The sequence below is a fragment of the Aotus nancymaae genome, unplaced genomic scaffold, assembly GCF_030222135.1.
Source record: "Aotus nancymaae isolate 86718 unplaced genomic scaffold, 86718_ANA_hifiasm-v0.15.2.pri h1tg000009l, whole genome shotgun sequence".
In the NCBI taxonomy this organism is placed as follows: Eukaryota; Metazoa; Chordata; class Mammalia; order Primates; family Aotidae; genus Aotus; species Aotus nancymaae.
Genome location: NW_026988420.1, coordinates 2,793,023 through 2,817,602, shown reverse-complemented (window position 1 = coordinate 2,817,602; position 24,580 = coordinate 2,793,023). Strand labels below are relative to the sequence as shown.

General features: G+C 43.7%; 1 protein-coding gene across 1 annotated transcript in view; it reads right to left on the bottom strand.

The window, feature by feature from the left end:
• Positions 1-13,823: 13,823 nt before the first annotated feature.
• Positions 13,824-24,580, bottom strand: part of MIPEP (mitochondrial intermediate peptidase) — a 170,045-nt gene continuing 159,288 nt past the window's right edge. Inside the window, exon 19 of the mRNA XM_021677332.2 lies at positions 13,824-14,757. Coding sequence (XP_021533007.1) covers positions 14,660-14,757 — 98 coding nt within the window. The 3' untranslated portion in view covers positions 13,824-14,659. The remainder of the gene's footprint in view (positions 14,758-24,580) is intronic.

Genomic DNA, 24,580 nt, shown 5'->3' with positions numbered 1-24,580 from the left:
TTCCATGTTTAGACATATTTAGATGCACACACACTTGTGTTACAACTGCCTACAGTACTCAGAACAGTCACATGCTATGAGGCCTGTAGCTTAGGAGCAGCAGGTTTGTAGAACCCGGCCTAGGTGTGTAGTCGACTCTGCCCTCTAGGTTTGTGAGCCCACTCCATGATGTTCGCACAAGGACAAATTTGCCTAACAATGCACTGGTCAGAATGCGTTTCCGTCATTAAGTGACACACGACTGTATTCGGATAAGCCATATGATAATTTCAGATCCTGATAATGCTCCGAAGCGAATAGACAAGGCAGGTGGAAAGTCATCCTTGGCGGTGCTGGGGAGACGGTGGGGCTGGCACGGGGAGGGAAGATCTCTCTGGGGAGATGGGATTGCCGCTGAGACCTGGAGGATGAGAAGCCCTATCACAGAAGGGAAGGGAAAGCACTTATTACTAAGGAGGAGAAGACAGGAGCGTGCCTGGGAGCCAGGATGAGGAGAGTGTGGGGAAGACCCGGAGAGGGCTGTGCAGTCAGGGGATTTGTCGGTTGGGGCCGTGCTGCACACAGCAGGTCTCCTCCACCCACTGCTCCGCCCTGCTGCTGTATTCCACGCTGCTCCTCTCACAGGCACGGGCACCTCCCTTCTGCCTGGCAGTGGGCTCCTGGTGGCCTGCATCCTCCCTCCTCCGGGCCATGCACCTCACAGGTCTGTGCATCCCCCATGGCGCCACACACAGCAATCCGCCAACTCAGCTCTCCATAAATATTTGCTGAAAGAAAGCGGCTGTGTCCACGTGGCCCGGGCCTTCAGCTGTGTGAGTGTTGGAATGATTTCTGACCAGGCTAAGGGCAACCTCAGATGAACACCACGGGGCCGCCCGACAGGTCCACTGTTGAATAGGTGATTTATTGGCAGTTGCAGTGTACAAATGTTTTAAATATGTACTTGTGCCAGGTGGCGAATTTTATAAACCAAATTATTAACTATGTCAACAATGACATGTGTAAGTAAATAAACCTCTAATGCGGTTTGTGGCAGGGATTTCCTGCACTCAGAGGGATGAAAATCTGGCCCACGGCATTTATGAAGATCCCGCTGTGGCCGGGACCTTTCTCAGACACACCCCCACGCATATGCACGCGTGCACTGTGTTGCTGATGAACAGAGGGCACTGGTCAGATGGCACCAAAGGGCACCAAAGAATTGACTGAGTCCTGTCCCAGCAGCCACGGTGGGTGGATGGTCTGGCTCCGCACCTCTGCGTTCAGAGGGCAGCCTCTATGCTAGCCACCTTGACGCTCCATCACCCGTTAGGATGCTGCCGGTCTTAGAAGGCACGAGTGGATGTAAGTTTCGCATCTTTTTTTCCTCGCCAACTTCCAGGAACAAAAGGAATTTTAAAACTCTAAGCCGAGCAGCTCCTGGAGAGAGGTGTGCCCAGAAAAATGGACGAGGTGCTTGAGGCTGGGGTCTTGGCCTGCCTCCTGCTGCCAGTACAGGACACCGTGGGCCACTGGATGGAGAGTTCAAGGCCTTTTCTGTGGTATGAAGGACAAGGGTGAGTCACAGGTGGTAACCAAAGTCAAACAAACAGGTAGGGAGGAGAGTCAGGCACTCCCTTTCCCTGACTCGGCCTTTTACTGGTGAGGGCAGGGATGGGATGGGAAGAGCGCCCCTGGCAAAGACTCCACGCGGGTGTGCCGCACACCCTGACGAGGCCAGAAAACGTCACTGTGAGCCCCAGGGGTGAAGCACACAGTGATGGGCTGCCGGGTGACTGCCAGGTGTAGAGATCCTGAGTGCCCAGAGAGTTACCAAGTGGTGCTCTGCTCAGAAATCCTGGAAATGCCCAGATCACTCTCAACCACCTCTCTCCCCTGTGCAGACCAGCAGAGACAGATACATACACAAAATGGGCGGGGGAAAGGAAGCAGCTTTCAGATCTCCCCACCATAGAGACTGTAAGATGATTCCAGAATGGTTGCAATTTATTCACTGCCCACACTGGGCCAAACAGTGTCCACATAGGATCTCATTCTTACATGGGGGTAAGTTACTTAATCCCATTTTATGATGAGGATATTTAGGCTCAACTTGTCCCAGGTCACATAACTGTTAAGTAATTGTATTTTCCCAGAATCATCCTCTTTCAACCTCACGATGATGTTGGAAGATAAAATCTCTGCACAAAAGTGGAAGGACTAGGGGCGGCCGCGGGGCTGTGAGCCATTGAAAACATGGCTCAGTCTCTTCAGGTAGTTTCTCTCACAAGTTCTGTGCTTTGGTCCCCTCAAACGACTCCTCCATTAAGACTGCTCAAAATTGAAATAACACTGTGGCACAGAGGGTCTGCTACAGTCTTCCAAAGAACGGACTCCACAAGCCCACTTCATCTCTCGCTGCACGTCTTCCGTTTCCGCCTTCGTTAGGAATAAGGGTGATATTTGGTTCTCCACCTGCTGTCTATTTCTCACAGCAGGGGAAGAAATAGACAGGGTGGGGAAGATGGGTGCTACTTACTGAGCTCTCCCAAAGACCTTCAGAAACACTGAACATAATACTATCTAGTCATACAAACTGATGTCGAATAATACTTATGATTGGAGAAAAGTCATGGCATTTTAAAGCAAAACAGCAGGTTAGTTACAAAACAGCATGTAACACACAGCTGAAAAAAAAACAGGGCATAGCAATGTACTGTGGCTATTTTTGTCTTGCTTTAATCTGTTCGATTCCAGCTTTCTTATTTGCACCCAAAGCATCCTAACTGCTGCTGGCAGTCCTCATGTGCTAAGAGACACCCTCACAGTATCCTTCTAAGAAATCCACCGTTTTACTCAAGCTAATTGAAGTTTGCACTCTATCACTGCAGTTAAGAGAGTAAGCAAATAAAATGTTCATGTTTCTAAAAACCCTGAAGAAGACAGGTTGACAGAGTCACCTTGCATAGCCAGAGAAAAGCAATTTACATTCCAATTTTCTCAATATGACAGTATCTCATCTATCTCTGAAGATACAAAGACTAACTTAAAATTGGTAATGTGGTAAATAAGAATTATGAGGATTCATATGTGCTAGGTACGTTCGGAAAGTTACAATTTCATAACAAAATGGAAAAGTCCTATCAGTTGGAAAATCATGCAGAAACAATTGCACCTCCATTCAGACACTGCTGTTTGAAGCCTGTCACCCTAACGAGTGCGGCAAGGAAGTAAACATATCTACCAGAGGTAGGAAAAAATGTTTTTTCAAAAGATCACTTAGCAAGAAATTTTTAATTATCAGCAAAGCTTCGGTGAAGATACAGCCAGCTGGGTACCATGCACCAGACACTGTATTATTAGTCACTAGGTAAATAAAGATGAAAGCATGCAAGTCTTGACTTCAATTTGCCCCCAGTTTGGTGGGGAGATAAACATGGATAAAGTGTAATTATAGGTTTCATTTCTTATGCTGGGTTGGGTGCAATGGCGTGTGCCTGTAGTAGTTATAGCTACTCAGGAGGCTGAGACGGATCTCTTGAGCCCAGGAGTGAGTCTGCAGTGAGCTATGGTCACACCTGTGAATAGCTACTGCACTCTAGCCTGGGCAATGCAGCAAGACCCCATCTCTTAAAAAAATGTAAAAGAAATTGGATCATGCAATTATTGAGGCTGGCAAGTCCAAAATCTGCAGGGTTGGTTGGCAGGCTGGAAGCCTGGGGAAAGATAGTGCTGTGGTCCAGGTCTGAAGGCGGGCATGTGGGCACGCAGAAGCTGATGGTGCAGATAAAGGTGGAAGGTAGTATTCTGAAGAACTCCCTCTTGCTTGGGAAGGTCAGTCTTGTTCTATTCAAGCCTTCACTTGACTGGACAAGGCCCACCTATGTTTGGAGGGCATTGTTTTACTCAAAGTTCACCAATTCAAATGTTAATGTTATCTATAAACACCCTCACAGAAACACCCAGAATAAATAATGTTTGTCTACATACATGGGCACTGTGGCCCAGCAAGACTGCCACATACAATTAACTATCACAATGTCTATCTGAAGACTGTGGTGAATAGCCCTGAACACAGCACTGTGCCGCTCCATGATGATGCAGGGTGTGTAATGTATCACCGCACTGCAGACCTGTAGACTGTACCACAGCAAGGGTGAATGTGAACCAATGTAACCTGTGGACGCTGGGTGATGGTGACACATCAGTGGAGGTTCATGGGTTGTAACATGTGTACCGCTCCGGTGGGGGATGTATGAACATATTACGTAAGAGTGTGTAATACATCCTCTTTCTACAGACTCTGGGGTTGGTGCCCTGCTGCGTCACACATGGCCTGGTGTAGCCTCCTGTGCTCCTTGGGGGCAGCTGACCATGAGGTCAGATGAGCATGATATGCCGTCCCACTGCTCTTCCCACCACCTTGGCCAGGATTTGTGAATAACCTGTGTTCATTGCTTCTATTTCCTCATCCTTCGTTCCTTACTTTCTTTTCTCCTGGCTTCTGGCTCCATTCACCATTCCCTCAGTTCCAGAATTCCTGGGAGCCTGATGTCCTCCCTGATGCCTTGGGGTGCTGAGCGCTGTCACTGTGCCACCACTCAGAACCCTTTCCTCCCTCTGCCATGATCCACTCTCTCTGGTGATCTCTTCAACTCAAGAGTTTGTAACAGCTGCATCAGGTGCTGTATTAGTGTGTTCTCATGCTGCTATAAAAAAAATGCCCGGGACTGGGTAATTTATAAAGAAAAGAGGTTTAATGAACTCACAGCTCCGAATGGCTGGGGAGGCCTCAGGAAACTTCCGATCACGGTGGAAGGTGAAGGGGAAGCAAGGCACGTCCACGTGGTGGCAGGAGAGAACGTTCAAGGGGGGGGATTGCCACAAACTTTTTTTTTTTTTTTTGAGACAGAGTCTTGCTCTGTCACCCAGGCTGGAGTGCGGTGGCATGATCCCAGCTCACTGCAACTTCTGCCTCCCAGACTCAAGCAATTCTCATGCCTCAGCCTCCCAAGTAGCTGGGACTACAGGCACGCATCACCACATCTAGCTAATTTTTGTATTTTTAGTAGAGATGGGGTTCTCACTGTGTTGCCTAGGTTTGTCTCAAACTCCCGGGCTCAAGCAATCTGCCCACCTTGACCTCCCAAAATTCTGGGATTACAGGCATGAGCCACCACACCCAGCCTGCCACACACCTTTAAACCATCAGATCTGATGAGAACTCACTATCATGGAACAGCAAGGGGAAAATCCCCCCCATAACCCAATCCCTCCCACCAGGTCTCCCCCGACACGTGTGGATTACAGTTCGACCTGAGATTTGGGTGGGGACACACAGCCAAACTGTATCAGATGCTGTGGGGGCTAGGGACACTGAGACCACTCAGACCTGGTGTCTCCGTCACTCCTCTGGGCTCTCTCTCTCTCCAGGACCTCCCTCCCCTCCACAGTATAGGACAGAAGTGCTGTAATGTGCAAATTGCAAAGGAACTCCTTAAGACATACATTATCCACTCATTTTTTAGAACAGTTTTAGGTTATCAGTAAAATGGAAGGGAAGGAACAGAGATTTCCTGTACACCCCTCACCGTCTCTGCCATATCGGCATCTGCACCAGAGCGGCAGACTGGTTATAGGCCATGAACCTACAGTGATGTGGCACCATCACCCAGTCTACAGGTCTTGCTGGTTCACTTTCGCTGTGGCACAGTCTATAGGTTTGTAGAGATGTCCGATAATCCTTTTTACATTTTGGAATCCTTGGGTAGCTCATCTTGTAGGAATGGACTTCCTTCAAAGTGGAGGCAGGCAGATCCTTCAGACGGTGCACGGAGCCTGTTTTCAGTTGCTTTTCTAATTCTCTCTCATCATTTACCTCAAGATCTTCCTGAGGTCTTGCTTCCTCTTACAATCCTTGTCCACTTAGCAGCATCACTCTGAAACTCCACTGATTCCTCAGCACCTGCTGATTACATGGTTAGGAGTGCAAGGGCAGGATTCGTGTTTTATTTATCTTTGGGTCTGTAGCATCCAGCAAAGCGCTCAGTAAATGTGCAGCAATTGATGCAACCTCTGAACAAATACACAGTGTACTGAGAATCTACACACGGACAGGCACCAACAAGACAAACGTGAGTGCTACAGCTGTCACACTTGGTGTCACACATGTGCCTGTGTATTTCTCTAGGTGGTTCCCAGGAGCTCTGCCACTGCATGTCCACTAGTGACGGGTGCGCTCCACCACCCCAGCTGGGTAGCTGCTGCTCCCACATACGGGGTCCAATTAAAACTGTCAGGAATAAATTCCTCTGGCCTTTGACTTCTCAAGAGCTAAGAGGGCTTGCTAAATATTCTGGCATGACGTTTGATGATGAAACCAAATAACTGCTGGCCAAAAATGACAAGAGTATTTCCCCCTCTTCCTCAAGACGTGCTCCATGCAATGTTCCATCACATTCGTCATTCATCAGCCTAGAAGTGTACAACCAACCGTATTATCTATCACGTGTTGTTCTGGCTTTTTCTTCTCCCCCTGCCACAATTTCCAACCTAAACTGTAAAGGACTTTGAGAACACACAGTGAGCCATAAGCTTGCCAATAAAGAGCCATCTGTGGTATGGAACTGGCTTATTTCATACCCAATCTGCAAACAATGAGGGCATTATTAGAAACATATTGTGCTGCACAGAGCTATTGACACTGCTTATCTTTAATCTTCCCCAGCAATCCCTGCTCTGTGAGCATTTCCGATCCTTGCTCTCAGTCCACATGCTTTTCCCCCAACCGTAACCATCTAATGTATGTCTGTCTGTGCACTCTGAAAACAGTAATTGTCCTGGGGAAGAAGTGAGTTTAAGAGAGAGCTCTAGGGCACTCATCACAACGCCGGCCCTGTCCTCCACGTGGTAGCAGCTCTTTGGACTGGGGCTAAGTGCTTATTCCAGTACTTTGTTCCTGGTAAGCTTAATTTCTTTACCTTAGGATAACTTTGCTGGAAAGGCCTCAGGTTCAGCCCACCACTGTGGCCTCTGTGGCTGTCGCAGCTTGTCCCCAACATGCTATGGTGTTGGGTCCCCTTCTCGTCCCCTTGGGATTTCTCCTGCTGGTCCACAGCCAGAACTAGGCCTGCTACTCTACCATCCCTCTTTTGTTTTGTTGGCAAAAGTAAATCCTTCTACTAGGTATGCATAGCAATTACTAATAAGTGAATTTTAAGAGCAGTATCTGAAGAAATAGAAACATGATTTGGCCCTTTTAGTAAACGGAATAAATTTTAATAAATCAACTTTGAAATAGTTTTAAGAGTTAAAAAAATCTCAAAGTTGAGATCATCAGAGCAGCTTGGCCTCAAAGCACAGGGAGGAGGATTCTACAGGGTTTGAGCCTTCCTAAGTGAAGCCGTTTCCTACAGGCTCCCTGCTCCAAGTTCCTAGCTAACAGCCCCTTCTCCCATGATTGGCAACAAAAAGCAAAAATAACTTTGCACTTGCTGCTGAGTCAGTGTAAAAAGCCATAAAAAATTTCCCCTAAATGTCATAATGTTTGCCTCCTTTGAGGCGTCCCTCCTCCTACTGGGTCTGGATAAATTAACACTGGGTTTGTATTGAGTCACAGATCTGGGCCCTACCAAAAAAGAGCTTCCTCCTAGTGTGTGATGTTTTTTCTCCAAACTATTGATACAACATGCACTGGAATAGCAATCAGCAGAAACTAGTCAAAGGTATGTGCACACACATGCTAATGGAGATGTACAGCTGTGCTTAGAATTCCTTTGTGGAGTCTGGTTTGGTCTTCGTTTTTTTGGTGTTTGATTCATTCTATGTAAATCACAAAAACCCTCCACATTTCTTCATGGATATTAGTCCATGTTCTCCAGAGAAGCAGAACTAGTTGGATGTACGTTTTGGAGATTATGAAGAACTGGGCCATGTGATAAAGGAGGCTGAGAAGTCCTGTGATGTGCCATCTGCAAGCTGGAGACCCGGGAAGCTGGGGGTGTGGCTGCAGTCCAAGTCCAAAGGCCCATGAACCGGGGAAGACAATGGTGTAGATTCCAGGTGGAAAGCAGGAGAAGACGGATGTCCCAGCTCAGCAGGCAGGCAGGAAGCAAACGGGCAAATTCCTCATTCCTCCGCCTTTTGTTTCATTCAGGGCTTCAACAGATTGGATGAGCTTCCCCACCACCGGGGAGGGCCATCTGCTTTGCTGAGTCTGCTGAGACAAGTGCCAGCCTCATCCCAAAACACTCTCCAGACACACCCAGAATGTTTCATCTGGGCGCCCTGTGGCCAGTCATGCTGACACACAGAATTAACCATGACATGGGTTCTGCTTAAAGCAGTGATAGGAGCAAATAGAAACATTTTCATAGTTTCCAATTATTTTTAATGAAAACGATGTATGATGGAATTGTTGAAACCTTCCAGAACTGGGCTCCAAACATTTGATACCTACTGTGGTCCTAGTCTGGTCACACACTATTTCCTGGGATGGCTCCTCCTTCACTCCCTTGGGCCCTGATGACTTCACGCCCAGATCACCCCGTGCTGATTTTCTAACACATATCTGCAATTGAGCTGGCAAAAAGAAAACTACGAGTGCGACAGATACGTAACGCACAGGTTAAGTGTGAAGGGAAGAAAAACGCCAAGTGCAGGGACGAGGAGGGACTCACCCCTTTAGAAGTTTCTAGTTGAGCAGCTGGAAGACTACAATGCCACTCATGAAAACGGTGACTCGGGGGAGTATCTGGCATAAAAGAGGAATCTGATGTTGGAGGTCAAATTTGAAGTGTCTTTAAGACCTACAGGTAATGCAGACAGCTTGACAAACACGTGGAACTCAGGGCAAAGGCTCTAAGGGCAGCAGCTGACATCTTGTGTGGCAGCCTTGAAAGCAGCATGCTAGCCACTTACATTTTGGAAGGGAAAATGGGTACAATGTTGTCTGCCATTTTGGGGCCTTCTTGGGTCACGTGCATTTTACATTTATGCAGTTGATATGTTTCCTGAGTCTTTTATATATTAGACACCTTTATGTTTCCGAATCCTTTGTTATTTTGTACTACAAAAAGCTGAATTCTTATTTCAAATATGGGCAAGTTAGAGCCTCCCACATTGCCAAGGTGAATTAACCACACTGATATCATGAGCTCTCTTTTGAATTAGTTTTCCAGTTCACACCTACCATTTATTTCAAGATTGGTTTCAGACTTGTTCCTGAAACACTCCCTAACCAGCAACCTTGCAGGAATGAAGACACACCACACACATCTACTCCATTACTGCATGTACTCAAGACTTGGCTTTTATATGATCTCTCCAAAGGGCTCCTCTAGTGGGTATCTTTCACCCACCCCAAAGTGAGGATAAAATACTTGAAGGCACGAGCCCAGTGCCTGTGAGTGTGCAATTAACCTCGGACCAAGGAAGTGCCAAATGCATGTGGATTTCAGCAAGGCACCTGACAAAGTCCTTCAGGATGTTTTTGTACATGAGCTAGAGAAATGTACCTGGAGAACAGCTCATACTGCCAGATCTGACTCAAAAGATGCAGATGAAGCAAAATATCAACCCGAAGCGTGGTCCCTGATGGCCCACCAGCCCTGTGCCCGGCTCGTTTTTGACGCCTAGATTTGGTTTCGGACTTGCTCCTCCTGGAGACACTGCCTAACCAGCACCCTTGCAAAAAACTGGTGAACTAGAAAAGGCGTGTGTGTGTCACATGGCCACGCAACACTACGGTAGTGTCTAAGGAATGCGTAGGAGCCTGCAGGGCAGGAGCGAGGTCTTCTCGGGACCTGCATGAGGTACAAAGGGCAGTGGACAAGGAGCCAAGGGAGGTGGCTCTAGCCCTGTCGGCACAGTGACAGCTTGAGGACGCTGGGCAAGTCCCGGGCTGGGCTGTCCGTCTCCCTACTACCACAGTTATCACTGGCTGCTACCTCCCAAGTTCATGTGCTTCACGTGAGACAGTTACCAGACCGGCCCCTGGAAACTGGAAATGCTAAGTAAATGTCAAGCTCAACTGTTCACATTTCATCTCAGTCACTTTTACTAAATCAGGCTAAACCTTGAGTACAGGAGATGAAAAAAGGCCCAAATATCAACACCTACACACTAACATTTTATTCAATATCCACCAGTTCTTTCATTAGATTATTTTCAGTGTTTACACATCCGTAAAAACTTTCGAGTTTTTGGAAGCTGGTGGTAAATTGTAACTACAGGGGAGAAATTTTCTGAAGAGGACTGTGGCTTATGGATTTATTACCATCATAAGGGAAAACGTTCATAATAAAATAATTTGCTATTATGATTTATCCAGCTGTTATTGTGAAGAAGTAATGATTTTGTGACGTCCCTTGGAGGTTTCATTTGCTCTGACTCTTGGTCAGAATTACACATACTTTTATCAATTTTTAAAGAAGGGTACAAAGTTGAGATGTTTCCTGAGCCCTCATATATCTGAGAATGTCATTTTATATCTCAGCCTTCATCTCTCAAAACTTTGTTCAGTTCTTTGGCACTTAATAGTGATGAACACTTGCATTTTGGTCACTGTAATTCTTGCTCCTTTGCTCCTTTATAGGTGTGCCTGTTATTTCCAGCTGAATATTTTTAGTTATTGCCCAGGGTTCTGAAAAATATCCATAGGTACTCTACAAAGAGGGTGGGCCATAACCAAACCTGTCTGGGAAATACTAGCTCATGTATGCAATGTCAAATCTGGTTTGCGACTGAAGCGTTGCTCATGTGCACAGTGAACCTTCAAAACATCCGAGTAATTCCCAAATATATTTAATAACAGGACCCTTCTGAGTTCCTGGAACACCAACTAACAGTTCTTGAGAAGTGTTCTGCAAAGCCCAATTTGGGATATGCTGGCCCGTAATTTTTCTTTGCTTTTTTTTTCAGACAGGGTCTTGCTCTGTCACCCAGGCTGGAGTGCAATGGCGTGATCTCAGCTAACTGTAACCTCAGCCTCCTGGGTTTAAGCAATTCTGCTGCCTTAACCTCCTGAGTAGCTGGGATTACAGGCATGTGCCACCACACCTGGCTAATTTTTGTATTTTTAGTAGAGATGGGGTTTCACCATGTTGGCCAGGCTGGTCTCAAACTCCTGACCTTGTGATCTGCACGCTTTGGCCTCCCAAAGTGCTGGGATTACAGGTGTGAGCCACCACATCTGTCCTACTAATTTTAATTATATTTCGTTTAAACTCCCAAGAAAGTAGAATACGTCTAGATTAGGGTCTCTTTTCACTATGTTTTAATCTGGAATTCAGGATTCTCTCTCTTTTGTTTGCTTTTTAAAAAATTGTGGTAAAATATATGCAATATACAATTTACCACAAAGCAGAACCATTTGAAAGTGTATAGCTCAGTGGCACTGAGGACATTTGCACTGTGTGCCACCATCAGGGATTCTCTTTTGAATTGCACAGTCATTCGTTCAGCTTAACAAGGGTTTCTTGAAATCAGTGATTAGCATTCATTCACCAGTGCCCCTACTAAATGCCAGGCCCTGGCTGAAGCACTGGTCTGTACTCCTGGAATACAAGAGTACACCAGAATTTATTTCTGGTTATTGCTTTTGCTGCACATGCCCTGGCTTCATCTGAGGAATTCTAGAACTCAGAGGGTGTGGACCTCCACTCTGCTGTCTTGCTATCTGCTCTCATTACATCCCTTTATAACCTGCATTCTGGGAAATGCTTCTCAGGTTTTTCCTTGACAATTTTCTTCTTTTCTGATTCTGACAATGTTTTAAATTATTGTACTGTGGTTATCATTTCTCTGCATTTCTTTATTTTACCAATCTTCCTTTTTAACTTGTCCTATCGTCTTTTTATTTCTGCTTGTTCTTTATGGTTCTCAACTTCATAGATACCATGTTTTCTCAAATCTCTTTAAGAATTCCAGAGAGGGCCAGGCATAGTGGCCCACACCTGTAATCCCACACTTTAGGAGGCCAAGGCGGATGGGTCACTTGCGGTCAGGAGTTTACCAGCCTGGCCAACATGGTGAAACCCCATCTCACTAAAAATACAAAAATTAGCCAGACATGGTGGCAGGCACCTGTAATCCTAACTATGTGGGAGGAGAATTGCTTGAACCTAGGGGATAGAGGTTGCAGTGAGCTGAGATCAAGCTGCTGCATCCCAGCCTGGGTGACAGAGCAAGACTCTGTCTCCAAAAAAAGAGAATACCAGAGAAATTTATTGCACTATACAAAGAGATATTTGCTCCTTTTAAAAAATAATTTTGGCTGGGCACAGTGGCTCACACCTATAATCCCAGCACTTTGGGAGGCTGAGGCGGGTGGATCATTTGAGATCAGGAGTTTGAGACCAGCCTGGCCAATATGGTGAAATCCTGTCTCTATTAAAAATACAAAAATGTGCTGGGTATGGTGGTGCATACCTGTAATCTCAGCTACCAGGGAGGCTATGGCATGAGAATCTCTTGAACCTGGGAGGTGGAGGTTACAGTGAGCTGAGATCATGCCATTCCCCTCCAGCCTGGGTGACAGAGTAAGACTGTCTCAAAAAAAATAATTTTCAAAGTTCTGATTTTCCAGCATCTTCCAGGTGATGTCTTCCTTTCCCTCTTCTGAAGAATGCTTGTAAAAAGGCTCCATACAGACTTCTTTTTTTGGTTCCTCACCCCTACAAAAAAGGCCTGATAAAGATGCAGGGGTTTTGTCACTGTTGGTGCACCTGGGTGCTGATGAAAGCACTTTTCAGATTTACCTGTAACTGACTAGCAGGTTGATGTCAATTTCTCCACGTCTCTTTCCCAGAATGAGCTGGCATCTGTGTAATGCCAGTTTGTCAGGATAAGATCTCTTCTTCAGTTAGCTCGGCTACTGTGAATTAATAGGGTGAGACATAGAAACAGCGAGATTCCTCCCCGCACACTGGACCAGAGCCCTTCCTTGAACGCTGTCTCCCTTCCTCAGCTCTGCTTTGGGTGTAGAGGAGACACCACTGCCAGGCTTGCCCGACTCCATGCTCAAGGCTGTGTGAGCTGCAGTTTCCAAGAGCTGCTGTATAGAGAAGCGCCGATGGGGAGCAGCAGGGGGAGGGACCCACTGCAGCACTCGGTCAAACACGAAGCCCTATTCAGCGGGTGCCGGCTGCTCTGCTTTGTGGTTAGTACTGATTTGGACTTCTAAGGGTGAGCAGGAGGTGGGAAAGAATGAAAGGTCGATTCCCCTTGCATCCAGGTGCACCTGGCACAGGCAGGTCACTGATGGCGTTTCTCCATCCAGTCTCATCTGTTTCTGAGCATGAAGAAATTCCTCCAGATTCTGCGAATAGGTTTTTTTGTGTCCTAGTTTTGGGTATTTTGAATCTTTCCTTTCATCATTGGTCATTTGGTGGGAAGCAGGAAGAGGCTGTTAGCAGATACCTTTTTAAACTGCAAATCTGTAATTAAGTATTGACTTTAACAGTGGGAAAAACCCATTAAATAATTTATTTACTGATATTAACAAACCAAAATACAACATGGTATGCAATAGTGTAAAGCAAATGAGTTCCAGATAAAAACAGGCATGTTGGGAGGCCGAGGTGGGTGGATCACGAGGTCAAGAGATCAAGACCATCCTGGTCAACATGGTGAAACCCCGTCTCTACTAATACAAAAAATTAGCTGGGCATGGTGGCGCGTGCCTGTAATCCCAGCTACTCAGGAGGCTGAGGCAAGAGAATTGCCTGAACCCAGGAGGCAGAGGTTGTGGTGAGCCGAGATCGCGCCATTGCACTCCAGCCTGGGTAACAAGAGCGAAACTCCATCTCAAAAAAAAAAAAAAAAAAAAAAAAAAAAAACAGGCATGGTCTGAACCCTCGTTTCCTGATTCACCATTTGCTTGACACTGGCAGGTCACTCATTAATTGTACTTGCACTTACTCATTCTACCTTCATTGCCAAGTCAGAGAAGTTCTCTGTGTTCTGAGTCTATCTGCCTAAACATTCAGGAAAAAACAGTGCAGATAATTAATGTATTTTGGAAAAAAATTAATATGTTAGATTTCATCAAAATTAAAAATGTCTCTTGAAAAGAAACCATTAAGCCAACAAGTAGGCAAATGATAGAGTAGGAAAAAAATACTCACAAAACATATCTCACATGAGACTGGTACCCAGAATACATAAAGAATACACTTGGTTTGCTGGTTGCTTGCATCTGACTATTTAAAGTGCATTTTCTAAGCCTACTTTAAATAGAGTTCTTCAGCAATGGTCGTCATTCTTAAAAGAACTATATGTGTACCTTTCTGAAGATTGCTTCAAACTGTGTCTTAAACAAATACTTTTGCTTTTAATTAAATATTTAATTAAACCAATTAGAGATCCATGGAAAGCAGAAAAAGTTCAACAGAACAGTGGTCATACTAAGGAAATGCCCATACCCTCCATGTAACAATGCCACGTAGAAGTGTCATAATTACCAGCTCAGAGATTTCCATGTGCTCAAACATTTGCCAAATGGGTGAAAAGCAAGCATAATCAAAACAAATGATTTATTCCAAGTTCTATCAGTTTAAAGTTTTTCAGAAGTTATCACAGAAGTGAACACTGAAATCAGAAACAAGCTCTCACTACTGTAGCGTTTATAATAAAGTCATTATCTACATGACCTTGATTTAAGAGGTTTAGGGTATTTCTGTTATTCAGAATCCATGAGGAAAGTTTCGAAGTCCAGATCCAAGTCAGAAATGAGGGCACTTACGAAGTCATCAACAGAAGGACACTTCTGAAGCATACCTGCAAACAAAGGAAGGGTCAGCACTGCATTCTCCAGGAGGCAACAGGAAGGACAAAGACATAAATTCAAATCCATACACTAGGGGAACACTCTGGCTTTCTGAAATAAGACTCTGGCTCTATGATCTGATTGTAAGAATATCTTATAAAGTCATGGGCAGTGTGTGGACCCTGGAGCTATTTATAATTTTGATGCATTTTTACTATCAAATCAATCCTTAGCTTAGAGATTCAGGCCTAAATATATTTTCTAAGGGCTTTTACTTTTGCATATATGACCTGCACTTAGAGAGTGATATTAGAAAACTGAATTTTTTTATGACCATACACTTAGGAAGTTATCTTTGACTGGGATGATTCAGAATTTAGTAAGTTTAATTACCTACCAAGTTTTGCTATCAAGTTCTATATACTTTACGAGAGTCAGTCAGATGTTAATTCTTTTCTAGAAGTCTTATATCAGAATCAAGTTATTGGCTTTCCTTCAGATTTCCCTGTCCCACAGAATTCCTAGCTTTGCAGCTTACTAACTGTGTAACGCAGAAGTCACTTAACATCTCTGGCACCCAAGTTTCCTACAAGGTTGCTCTAAGGATCAAACAAGATGTAGCAGAATCAATGAAGCAGCATGCCTAGCGTATGTTAATAATTCAATAAAATGCTGAATTCATGTGCTTTCTTCACTCTAAAGAAAGCAAAGGCAAAGATTTATGCATTAGCCTTATTGCTTCAACCTACATTCTTGGCAGGAAATGCTAACTCAAGGGTTGAACAGGCTCTATACGCCGACGTGTACTTTGGGAGATGAATTCTGTAAAACAGTTTTCAAAATCAAGGCATTAAAAGATGGCTGGAATCCTCTATTGTTCTCTTATCTGTATTGCAATTCAGTGAACATGTACGAAGCATCTACTGTGTGTAAAGGATCAGGCCAGGTCATGGGCATATGGGCGGGTAGGCTCAGTCACAACATGAGGGTGAGAAGGACACTCACGGTGGTGGGCTGGGCGGAATTGCATATCCATATGGGGAAAGCTAACCTTGACCCCTCCTGGATACCATACATAAAAATTAATTTGAGGTGGTAACAGACCTAAATGTAAACACTAAAATTATTGTCTTAAAAAACCCCATGAAGTATCTTTCTGACTCTGAAGTAGGTACAGTTTCTTAGGACACAGAAAGCAATGACCATAAAAAGAAAAAAATTAATATGTTAGATTTCATCAAAATTAAAAATGTCTCTTGAAAAGAAACCATTAAGCCAACAAGTAGGCAAATGATAGAGTAGGAAAAAAATACTCACAAAACATATCTCACATAAGACTGGTACCCAGAATACATAAAGAACACCTTCAACTCATCGTAAAGATTTTTTTAAATTACAAATCGACAAAAGATTGTACCTTCACAAGGTCAGACCTTTCACAGAAGAAGTATCTGAATAAATAACACAACCAATAGGCACTGAGAAGACATTCAACATCATTAGTCATTAGAGAAATGAAAACCATACCCACAATGAGATACTATTACACATCCACCAGAATAGCTATTTTTTTTCTTTTTGAAGATAAGGTCTTGCTCTATTGTCCAGGCTGGGGTGCAGCGGTGTGAACATGGCTCACTGTAAACTTGACCTCCCAGGCTCAAGTGATCCTCTAGCCTCAATTTGAGAGTAGCTGGGACCACAGGTGTGTGCCACCACGCCCAGCTGGTTTTTAAATTTTTTGTAAAGATGGAGTCTTGCCATGTTGCCCAGGCTAGTCTTGAACTTTTGGGTTCAAACAATCCTCTTTCCTTGGCCTCTCAAAGTGCTGGGATTATAGGCGTGAGCCACCATGGTCAGCCAGAATTGCTAAAATTAAAAAGGCTAAAAATACCAAATGTTGACAAGGCTGTGGGCAACCTGAATTGTCATACATTTGTGATGAAATGATAAAATGATATAACCGCTTTGGTAAAAGGTCTAACAGTTTCTTATAAAACGAAACATATACCTACCCTAGGATCCAGCAATTTCATTCCCAGGTATTTATCCAAGAGAAATGAAAGCAAATGTCAACAAAGAAACAACCTGCACAACCCTATGCTGGAAACAACCCAAATTTCTAATACTGGGATATGAATACACACATCACAATACATTTATATAATGGAATATTACTCAGCAACAAAAAGGAACAAATTACTCATACACGCAACAACACAAATGGATCTCAAAAACATTACGCTGAGTGAGAGGAGTCTTGTGAGAAGCAGTACAAACTGTTTGATTTCATTTATACGAAGTTCAAAAGTTGGTCTAATCAATATATGGTGAAAAAAAATCAGAACCATAGTTGCATTTGGGAGTGGATATTGGAATCAACTGAGAAGGAGCAGGAGGACCTCTGGTGTGATGGTACTGTTCTACATCGGGACAGTGATTTCAGTTATAAAGGTGTGCACATGCAACAAGATTCACCAAAAGGTCTTTTGAGATTGTGCATTTCACTGCAGGAAAAGTTTACCTGGCTGGGCGCAGTGGCTCACGTCTGTAATCCCAGGACTTTGGGAAGCCAAGGCAGGCAGATCACAAGGTCAAGAGATTGAGACCATCCTGGCCAACATGGTGAAACCCTGTCTCTACTAAAAATACAAAAATTAGCCAGGCGTGGTGGCACGTGCCTGTGGTCCCAGCTACTTGGGAGGCTGAGGCGGAAGAATTGCTTGAACCCAGGAGGCAGAGGTTGCAGTGAGCCAAGATTGTGCCACTGCATTCCAGCCTCATGACAGAGCAATACTCCATCTCAAAAAAAAAAAAAGAAAAAAAAGAAAAAAGAAAAGTTTACCTAAATAGGGTAAGCAACTATTGAACTCTAATGCTATGCATGCAAAAGAATCTAGGTGTAAAATGTACTGATGGATGGAGATCCAAGATGGTCAAACAGGAACAGCTCTGGAGTGCAGTTCCCAGCAAGAACAACGCAGGTGAGTGATCACCGCATTTCCAAACAAGTTTTTACTGCTCACAGACCAAGAGATTCCTGGGCCGAAAAGGCCACAAGTTTCCAGCACAGCTGTTTCAGCCAGCGCCACGGGTTTCCACACAAAAACTCACACACATCTGGGCGGCTGTTTCAACTGGTGCCTGGAATGCCTGGGAGACAGAGCCACCCATTCAACTGAAAAAGAGGGGACTAAAACATGGAGCCAAGGGATCTGGCTCAGTGGGTCCCACCACCACAAAGACCAGCAATCTGAAACACTCTGGATTGAGAGCTTTGCAGCTGGACCCCGGGTGGTCCAGTTCAGTGGGGGGGAAGGGCGTCTGCCATTATTGTGGCAGTTAACCACTACTGAGGCAGTCTGCCATTACCGAGGCACTCTGCCATTACCAAGGCAGTTCTAACTGTACCTCTGTAAAAAAAAAACCACAAGGAAGTTCAAACAGCAGCTGGGCAGAGACAACAACAGCTCAGCAACGCCTCTGCTGGCAGACTATGACTAGACTACCTCCTTGCTTGGCAGGGCATCCCTGAAAAAAGGCAGCAGCACATCAGGAACTTATAAATAAAGCCCCACCTTCCCAGGACAGAGCACCTGGAAAAAGAGGTGGTGTGAGCTCCGCTGCAGCAGACTTAAACGTACCCGCCCAGCAGCTCTGAATGGAACAACGGAGCTCCCAGCACAGCACTTGAGCTCCTATAAGGGACAGACTGTCTCTCCAAGCAGCTCCCCGACCCCCGTATATCCAGAGACACCTCATAAAGGAGAGCTGAGGCCGACATCTGGCGGGTACCTTTCTGGGACGAAGGTAACAGAAGAAGAAACCAGCAGCAACCTTTACTGTTCCACAGCCCCCGTGGGTGATCCCCAGGCAAGCAGGTTCTGGAGTGGACCTCCAGCAGTCCTGCAGCACAGGGGCCTGACTGTTAGAAGGAAAACTAAGAAACAGAAAGAAATGGCTTCAACATCAACAAAAAGGACATTCACTCAGAGACCCCATCCAAAAGTCACTAACTACAAAGACCACAGGTAGATAAATCCACGAAGATGGGAAGAAACCAGCACAAAAAGGATAAAAACACCAAAAACCAGAACGCTTCTCTTCCTCCAAGGGATCACAACTCCTCACCAGCAACGGAACAAGGCTGGATGGAGAATGAGTCTGATGAATTGACAGAAACAGGCTTTAGAAGTTGGGCAATAACAAACTTCTCTGAGCTAAAAGAACATGTTCTAACCCAATGCAAAGAAACTAACAACCTTGAAAAGAGGATAGATGAAACGCTAACTAGAATAAACAGCTTAGAAAAGAATATAAATGACTTGATGGAGTTGAAAATCACAACACGAGAACTTCACGAAGCATACACAAGTTTCAATAGCCGAATTGACCGAGCAGAAGAAAGGATATCAGAGATTGAAGATCAACTCAATGAAATAAAATGAGAAGGCAAGATTAGAGAAAAAAAGGGTAAAAAGAAATGAACAAAGCCTCTAAGAAATAAAGGATTATGTGAAAAGACCTAATCTATGTTTGATAGGTGTACCTGAATGTGACGGAGAGAATGAATCCAAGCTGGAAAACACTCTTCAGGATATTATCCAGGAGAACTTCCCCAACCTAGCAAGGCAGGCCAACATTCAAGTCTGGGAAATACAGAGAACACCACAAAGATATTCCTCAAGAAGAGCAACCCCAAGGCACATAATCGTCAGATTCATCAGGGTCAAAATGAAGGAAAAAATGTTAAGGGCAGCCAGAGAGAAAGGTCAGATTACCCACAAAGGGAAGCCCATGAGACTCACAGCAGATCTGTTGGCAGAAACCCTACATGCCAGAAGAGAGTGGGGGCCAATATTCAACATCCTTAAAGATAAGAACTTTCAACCTAGAATTTCATATCCAGCCAAACAAAGCTTCATAAGTAAAGGAGAAATAAAATCCTTTACAAACAAGCAATTGCTGAGAGATTTTGTCACCACCAGGCCTGCCTTATAAGAGCTCCTGAAAGACTAAACATGGAAAGGAACAACCAGTACCAGCCACTGCAAAAACATACCAAATGGTAAAGACTGTCGACACAATGAAGAAACTGCTTCAACTAATGGGCAAAACCAGCTAATATCAAAATGGCAGGATCAAATTCACACATAACAATATTAACCTTAAATGTAAATGGGCTAAATGCTGCAATCAAAAGACACAGACTGGCAAACTGGATAAAAAGTCAAGACCCATCAGTGTGCTGTATGCAGGAAAGCTGTCTCAAGTGCAAGGAAACACATAGGTTCAAAATAAAGGGATGGAGGAAGATTTACCAAGCAAATGGAGAGCAAAAAAAAAAGCAGGAGTTGTAATCCTAGTCTCTGATAAAATAGACTTTAAACCAACAAAGATCAAAAGAGACAAAGGGCATTACATAATGGTAAAAGGATCAATGCAACAAGAAGAACTAATGATCCTAAATATATACACACCCAATACAGGAGCACCCAGATACATAAAGCAAGTTCTTATCAACCTATAAAGAGACTTAGACTCCCACGCACTAATAGTGGGAGACTTTAACACTCCACTGTCAATATTAGACAGATCAACGAAACAGAAAATTAACAAGGATATCCAGGACTTGAACTCAGATCTGGACCAAGAGGACCTAATAGACATCTACAGAACTCTCCATCCCAAATTTATAGAATATACATTCTTCTCAGCACCACATCACACCTACTCTAAAATTGACCACATAATTGGAAGTAAATAATTCCTAAGCAAATGCAAAAGAACAGAAATCATAACAGTCTCTCAGACCACAATGCAATCAAATTAGAACTCAGAATTAAGAAACTAACTCCTGAAAGCATTCCCTTTGAAATTGGCACTAGACAAGGTTGCCCTCTCTCACCACTCCTATTCAATATAGTATTGGAAGTTCTAGCCAGAGCAATCAGGCAAGAAAAAGAAATAAAGGGTATTCAATTAGGAAAGCAGGAAGTCAAATTGTCTCTATTTGCAGACAACATGATTGTATATTTAGAAAACCCCATTGTCTCAGCCCTAAAGCTCCTTAAACCGATAAGCAAATTCAGCAAAGTCTCAGGATACAAAATCAATGTGCAGATATCACAAGCATTCCTATACACCAATAACAGACTAAAAGAGAGCCAAATCAATAACAAACTCCCAATCACAATTGCTAAAGAGAACAAAATACCTAGGAATACAACTAACAAAGGACGTAAAGGACCTCTTCAAGGAGAACTACAAACCACTGCTCAAGGAAATAAGAGAGTACACAAACAGATTGAAAAACATTCCATGCTCATGGTTAGGAAGAATCAATATTGTGAAAATGGCCATACTGCCCAAAGCAATTTACAGATTCAACGCTCTCCCCATCAAGCTACTAATGACCCTTTTCACAGAACTGGAAAAAACCACCTTAAACTTCACATGGAACCAAAAGAGAGCTCACATAGCCAAGACAATCCTAAGCAAAAAGAACAACGCTGGAGACATCAAGCTACCGGACTTCAAACTATAGTACAATGCTATAGTAATCAAAACAGCATGGTACTGGTACCAAAACAGATATATATATACCAATGGAATAGAACAGAGGCCTTGGAGGCAACGCCACACATCTACAACCATCTGATCTTTGACAAACCTGACAAAAACAAACAATAGGGAAAGGATTGCCTGTTTAATAAATGGTGCTGGGAAAACTGGCTATCCATGTGCAGAAAACAGAAACTGGACCCTTTCCTGACACTTTACACTAAAATTAACTCCAGTTGGATTAAAGACTTAAACATAAGACCTAACACCATAAAAACCCTAGATGAAAACCTAGGCAAAATCATTCAGGACATAGGCATAGGCAAGGACTTCATGACTAAAACACCAAAAGTATTGGCAACAAAAGCCAAAATAGACAAATGGGATCTAATTAAACTCCAGAGCTTCTGTACAGCAAAAGAAACAATCATTAGAGTGAACTGGCCAACAAAATGGGAACAAATTTTTGCAATCTACCCATCTGACAAAGGGCTAATATTCAGAATCTATAAAGAACTAAAACAAATTTACAAGAAACAAACAAACAAACCCATTCAAAAGTGGGCAAAGGATATGAACAGACACTTTACAAAAGAAGACATACATGAGGCCAACAAACATATGAAAAAATGCTCATCATCACTGGTCATTAGAGAAATGCAAATCAAAACCACACTGAGGTATCATCTCATGCCAGTTAGAATGGCGATCATTAAAAAATCTGGAGACAACAGATGCTGGAGAGGATGTGGAGAAATAGGAACACTTTTACACTGTTGGTGGGAGTGTAAATTAGTTCAACCATTATGGAAGATTCCTCTGGACCTAGAAATAGAAATTCCATTTGACCCAGCAATCTCATTACTGGGTATATACCCAAATAATTATAAAGACACATTTATAATTTAGAATGTGTCGTTCTATTATAAAGACACATTCACAGGTATGTTCATTGTGGCACTGTTTACAATAGCAAAGACCTAGAACCAATCCAAATGCCCATCAATGATAGACTGGACAGGGAAAATGTGGCACATATACACCATGGAAGACTATGCAGCCATAAAAAACAATGAGTTCATGTTCTTTGTAGGGACATGGATGAATCTGGAAACCATCAATCTTAGCAAACTGACACAAGAACAGAAAATCAAACACCACATGTTCTCACTCATAGGCGGGTGTTGAACAGTGAGAACACGTGGACACAGGGAAGGGAGCATCACACACTGGGGTCTGTTGTGGGGGAATAGGGGAGGGACAGCGGGAGGTAGGAAGGTTGGGGAGGGATAACATGGGGAGAAATGCCAGATATAGGTGATGGGAGCATGGAGGCAGCAAACCACCTTGCCATGTGTGTACCTATGCAACAATCCTGCATGATCTGCACATGTACCCCACAACCTAAAGCACAATTAAAAAAGATGTACTGATGTCTACTACTTTGAAATGCATAAAAATACAAGGTCAGATAGAGAGATGAAGAAACGTAAATATAGGAAAATGTTGACTAAATGGCAAGTATATGAGTGTTTATTGTACTATTCAACTTTTCCGAATATTTGAAAAATTTTAACATAAAATCTTGAGGAAAAGTAAACTGTAGATGCTAACAGCACACAAAGTGCAGTCAATGTGGGAGAACAGAAGAGAAAGATGAATTCCAATGAAAAGATTCAGAAGGTTTGTGAAAGAGATGGAACTGGCCAGCAACTTAACAGATGGGGCCTTTTAGGTAGAGGAGACGATACAGGAAAGGCATAAAGTGGAAAAATGCACAATGTATGCTGACCAGGAAAGGGTCTGGCGGGGTAGAGTAAGGCTGGAAGAGACTCTGGGAGAGGAACATGAGAGGACCTGGGACTCTGAACCAAGGTGACCCACAGAACAGGAAGGACATACTGAGCTCGAATCCAGGAGGAGCAGGGCGGTGTGGAGACACAAAGGAATAATGGGCAGTTACTAGAAGAGAATGTCATTGCTATGTCTATTTGTACAATTAAGTTCCAAACACAGTGTTCTTTTTTACAGTAAAATAATTTGGATGCATGAATGCAGGCCTTGCCTCTGGCCCAGCTGTCAGAATGATGGAAGCGCTGGGTATGTGATGATGGCTAAAGCAGCAGGGTTGACACCGTACCTTCTAGATGCAGGTTATAAATCAGGTTTCATGCGTTCCCTATGTGCCAGGTTTCTTGATACAGAGAACATTTGGAGAAAATATTTAATTAAGACATGGCTTTCCATAAAATGTGCTAGTCTATCACACCATTTTCTTCCTTTTAGTATTTGAAACATTTCTATAATTACATGCCTGGTTGTTTATAACTAAATGACTGGAACTGTCAGAGGGAAAGCCATTTATTCAGAGCCAAGCTATTCAGGTAAGTATGGCCATCCTGTTCTTTGAAGTGGTTCACTTCAACTCAACAAACTGCCAATATAAACATGACCCTGCTCTCTCCTTCCCAGTAGACAAGCCCAACTAGCACACGTCCTTCTCCAATTTCCCACCTTAAATAATCCCTGTGTCTCACAGAATGGCAACTGCGGCCACAAGAAAAAAATACATAAACTTGTGGGCTTTTCTAAAGAAATATGGTTAGAGCTAAATGGTTTGGTGAATTTCTATGTAATGGGATTGCTGAAGATGAAGTTTCAAAAGGGAGGAAATGAGGACTTGTGCCTGGAGGGATAATCGAGAACAGTTACTGGGGAAGAATCCCGGGCACTGTTATGTTAGCCCTGCTCTAATTAGATTTAAATGTTCTGCGAGTGCCAACATGAACTAAACCCTACACAGAGAATTAAAAGAAAAACCCAATGTTTCAGGTAGTTCTACAAGTAAGAAAAACTGGACTTGGCTTTTATAGATGGACATAGTCAAAAAATTCCAAGAAAGCTTTGATTTCTTTTTCAAAGCTGACAAAAATGTTCCCTTTGCCTTCAAGTCTTAGTTTTAGAAGGGTGACTAGTAAGAACTATTTTCTAGGCACCCCTGGGAACCAGCGTGGAGCTGTTAACTCCAACTCAGGTGGGTGGGGATAACAAACACGTTTCACTGCGGAAATCACCTAAATTAGGGGGAGAATGAATGGATCTTGCCAAAAGGCCTCAAATAGGCAATAACTTTACAACTAAAAAGAGGGAAGTGTCAACAGCAATATAAGAAAGACAAAATTGCACCAGGACACACACTGCATATATGAGCTCACAAAAGGAGGCAGGTAGATCTCCATCTATTTGTCCTACGGAGAGGGACAGAGAATA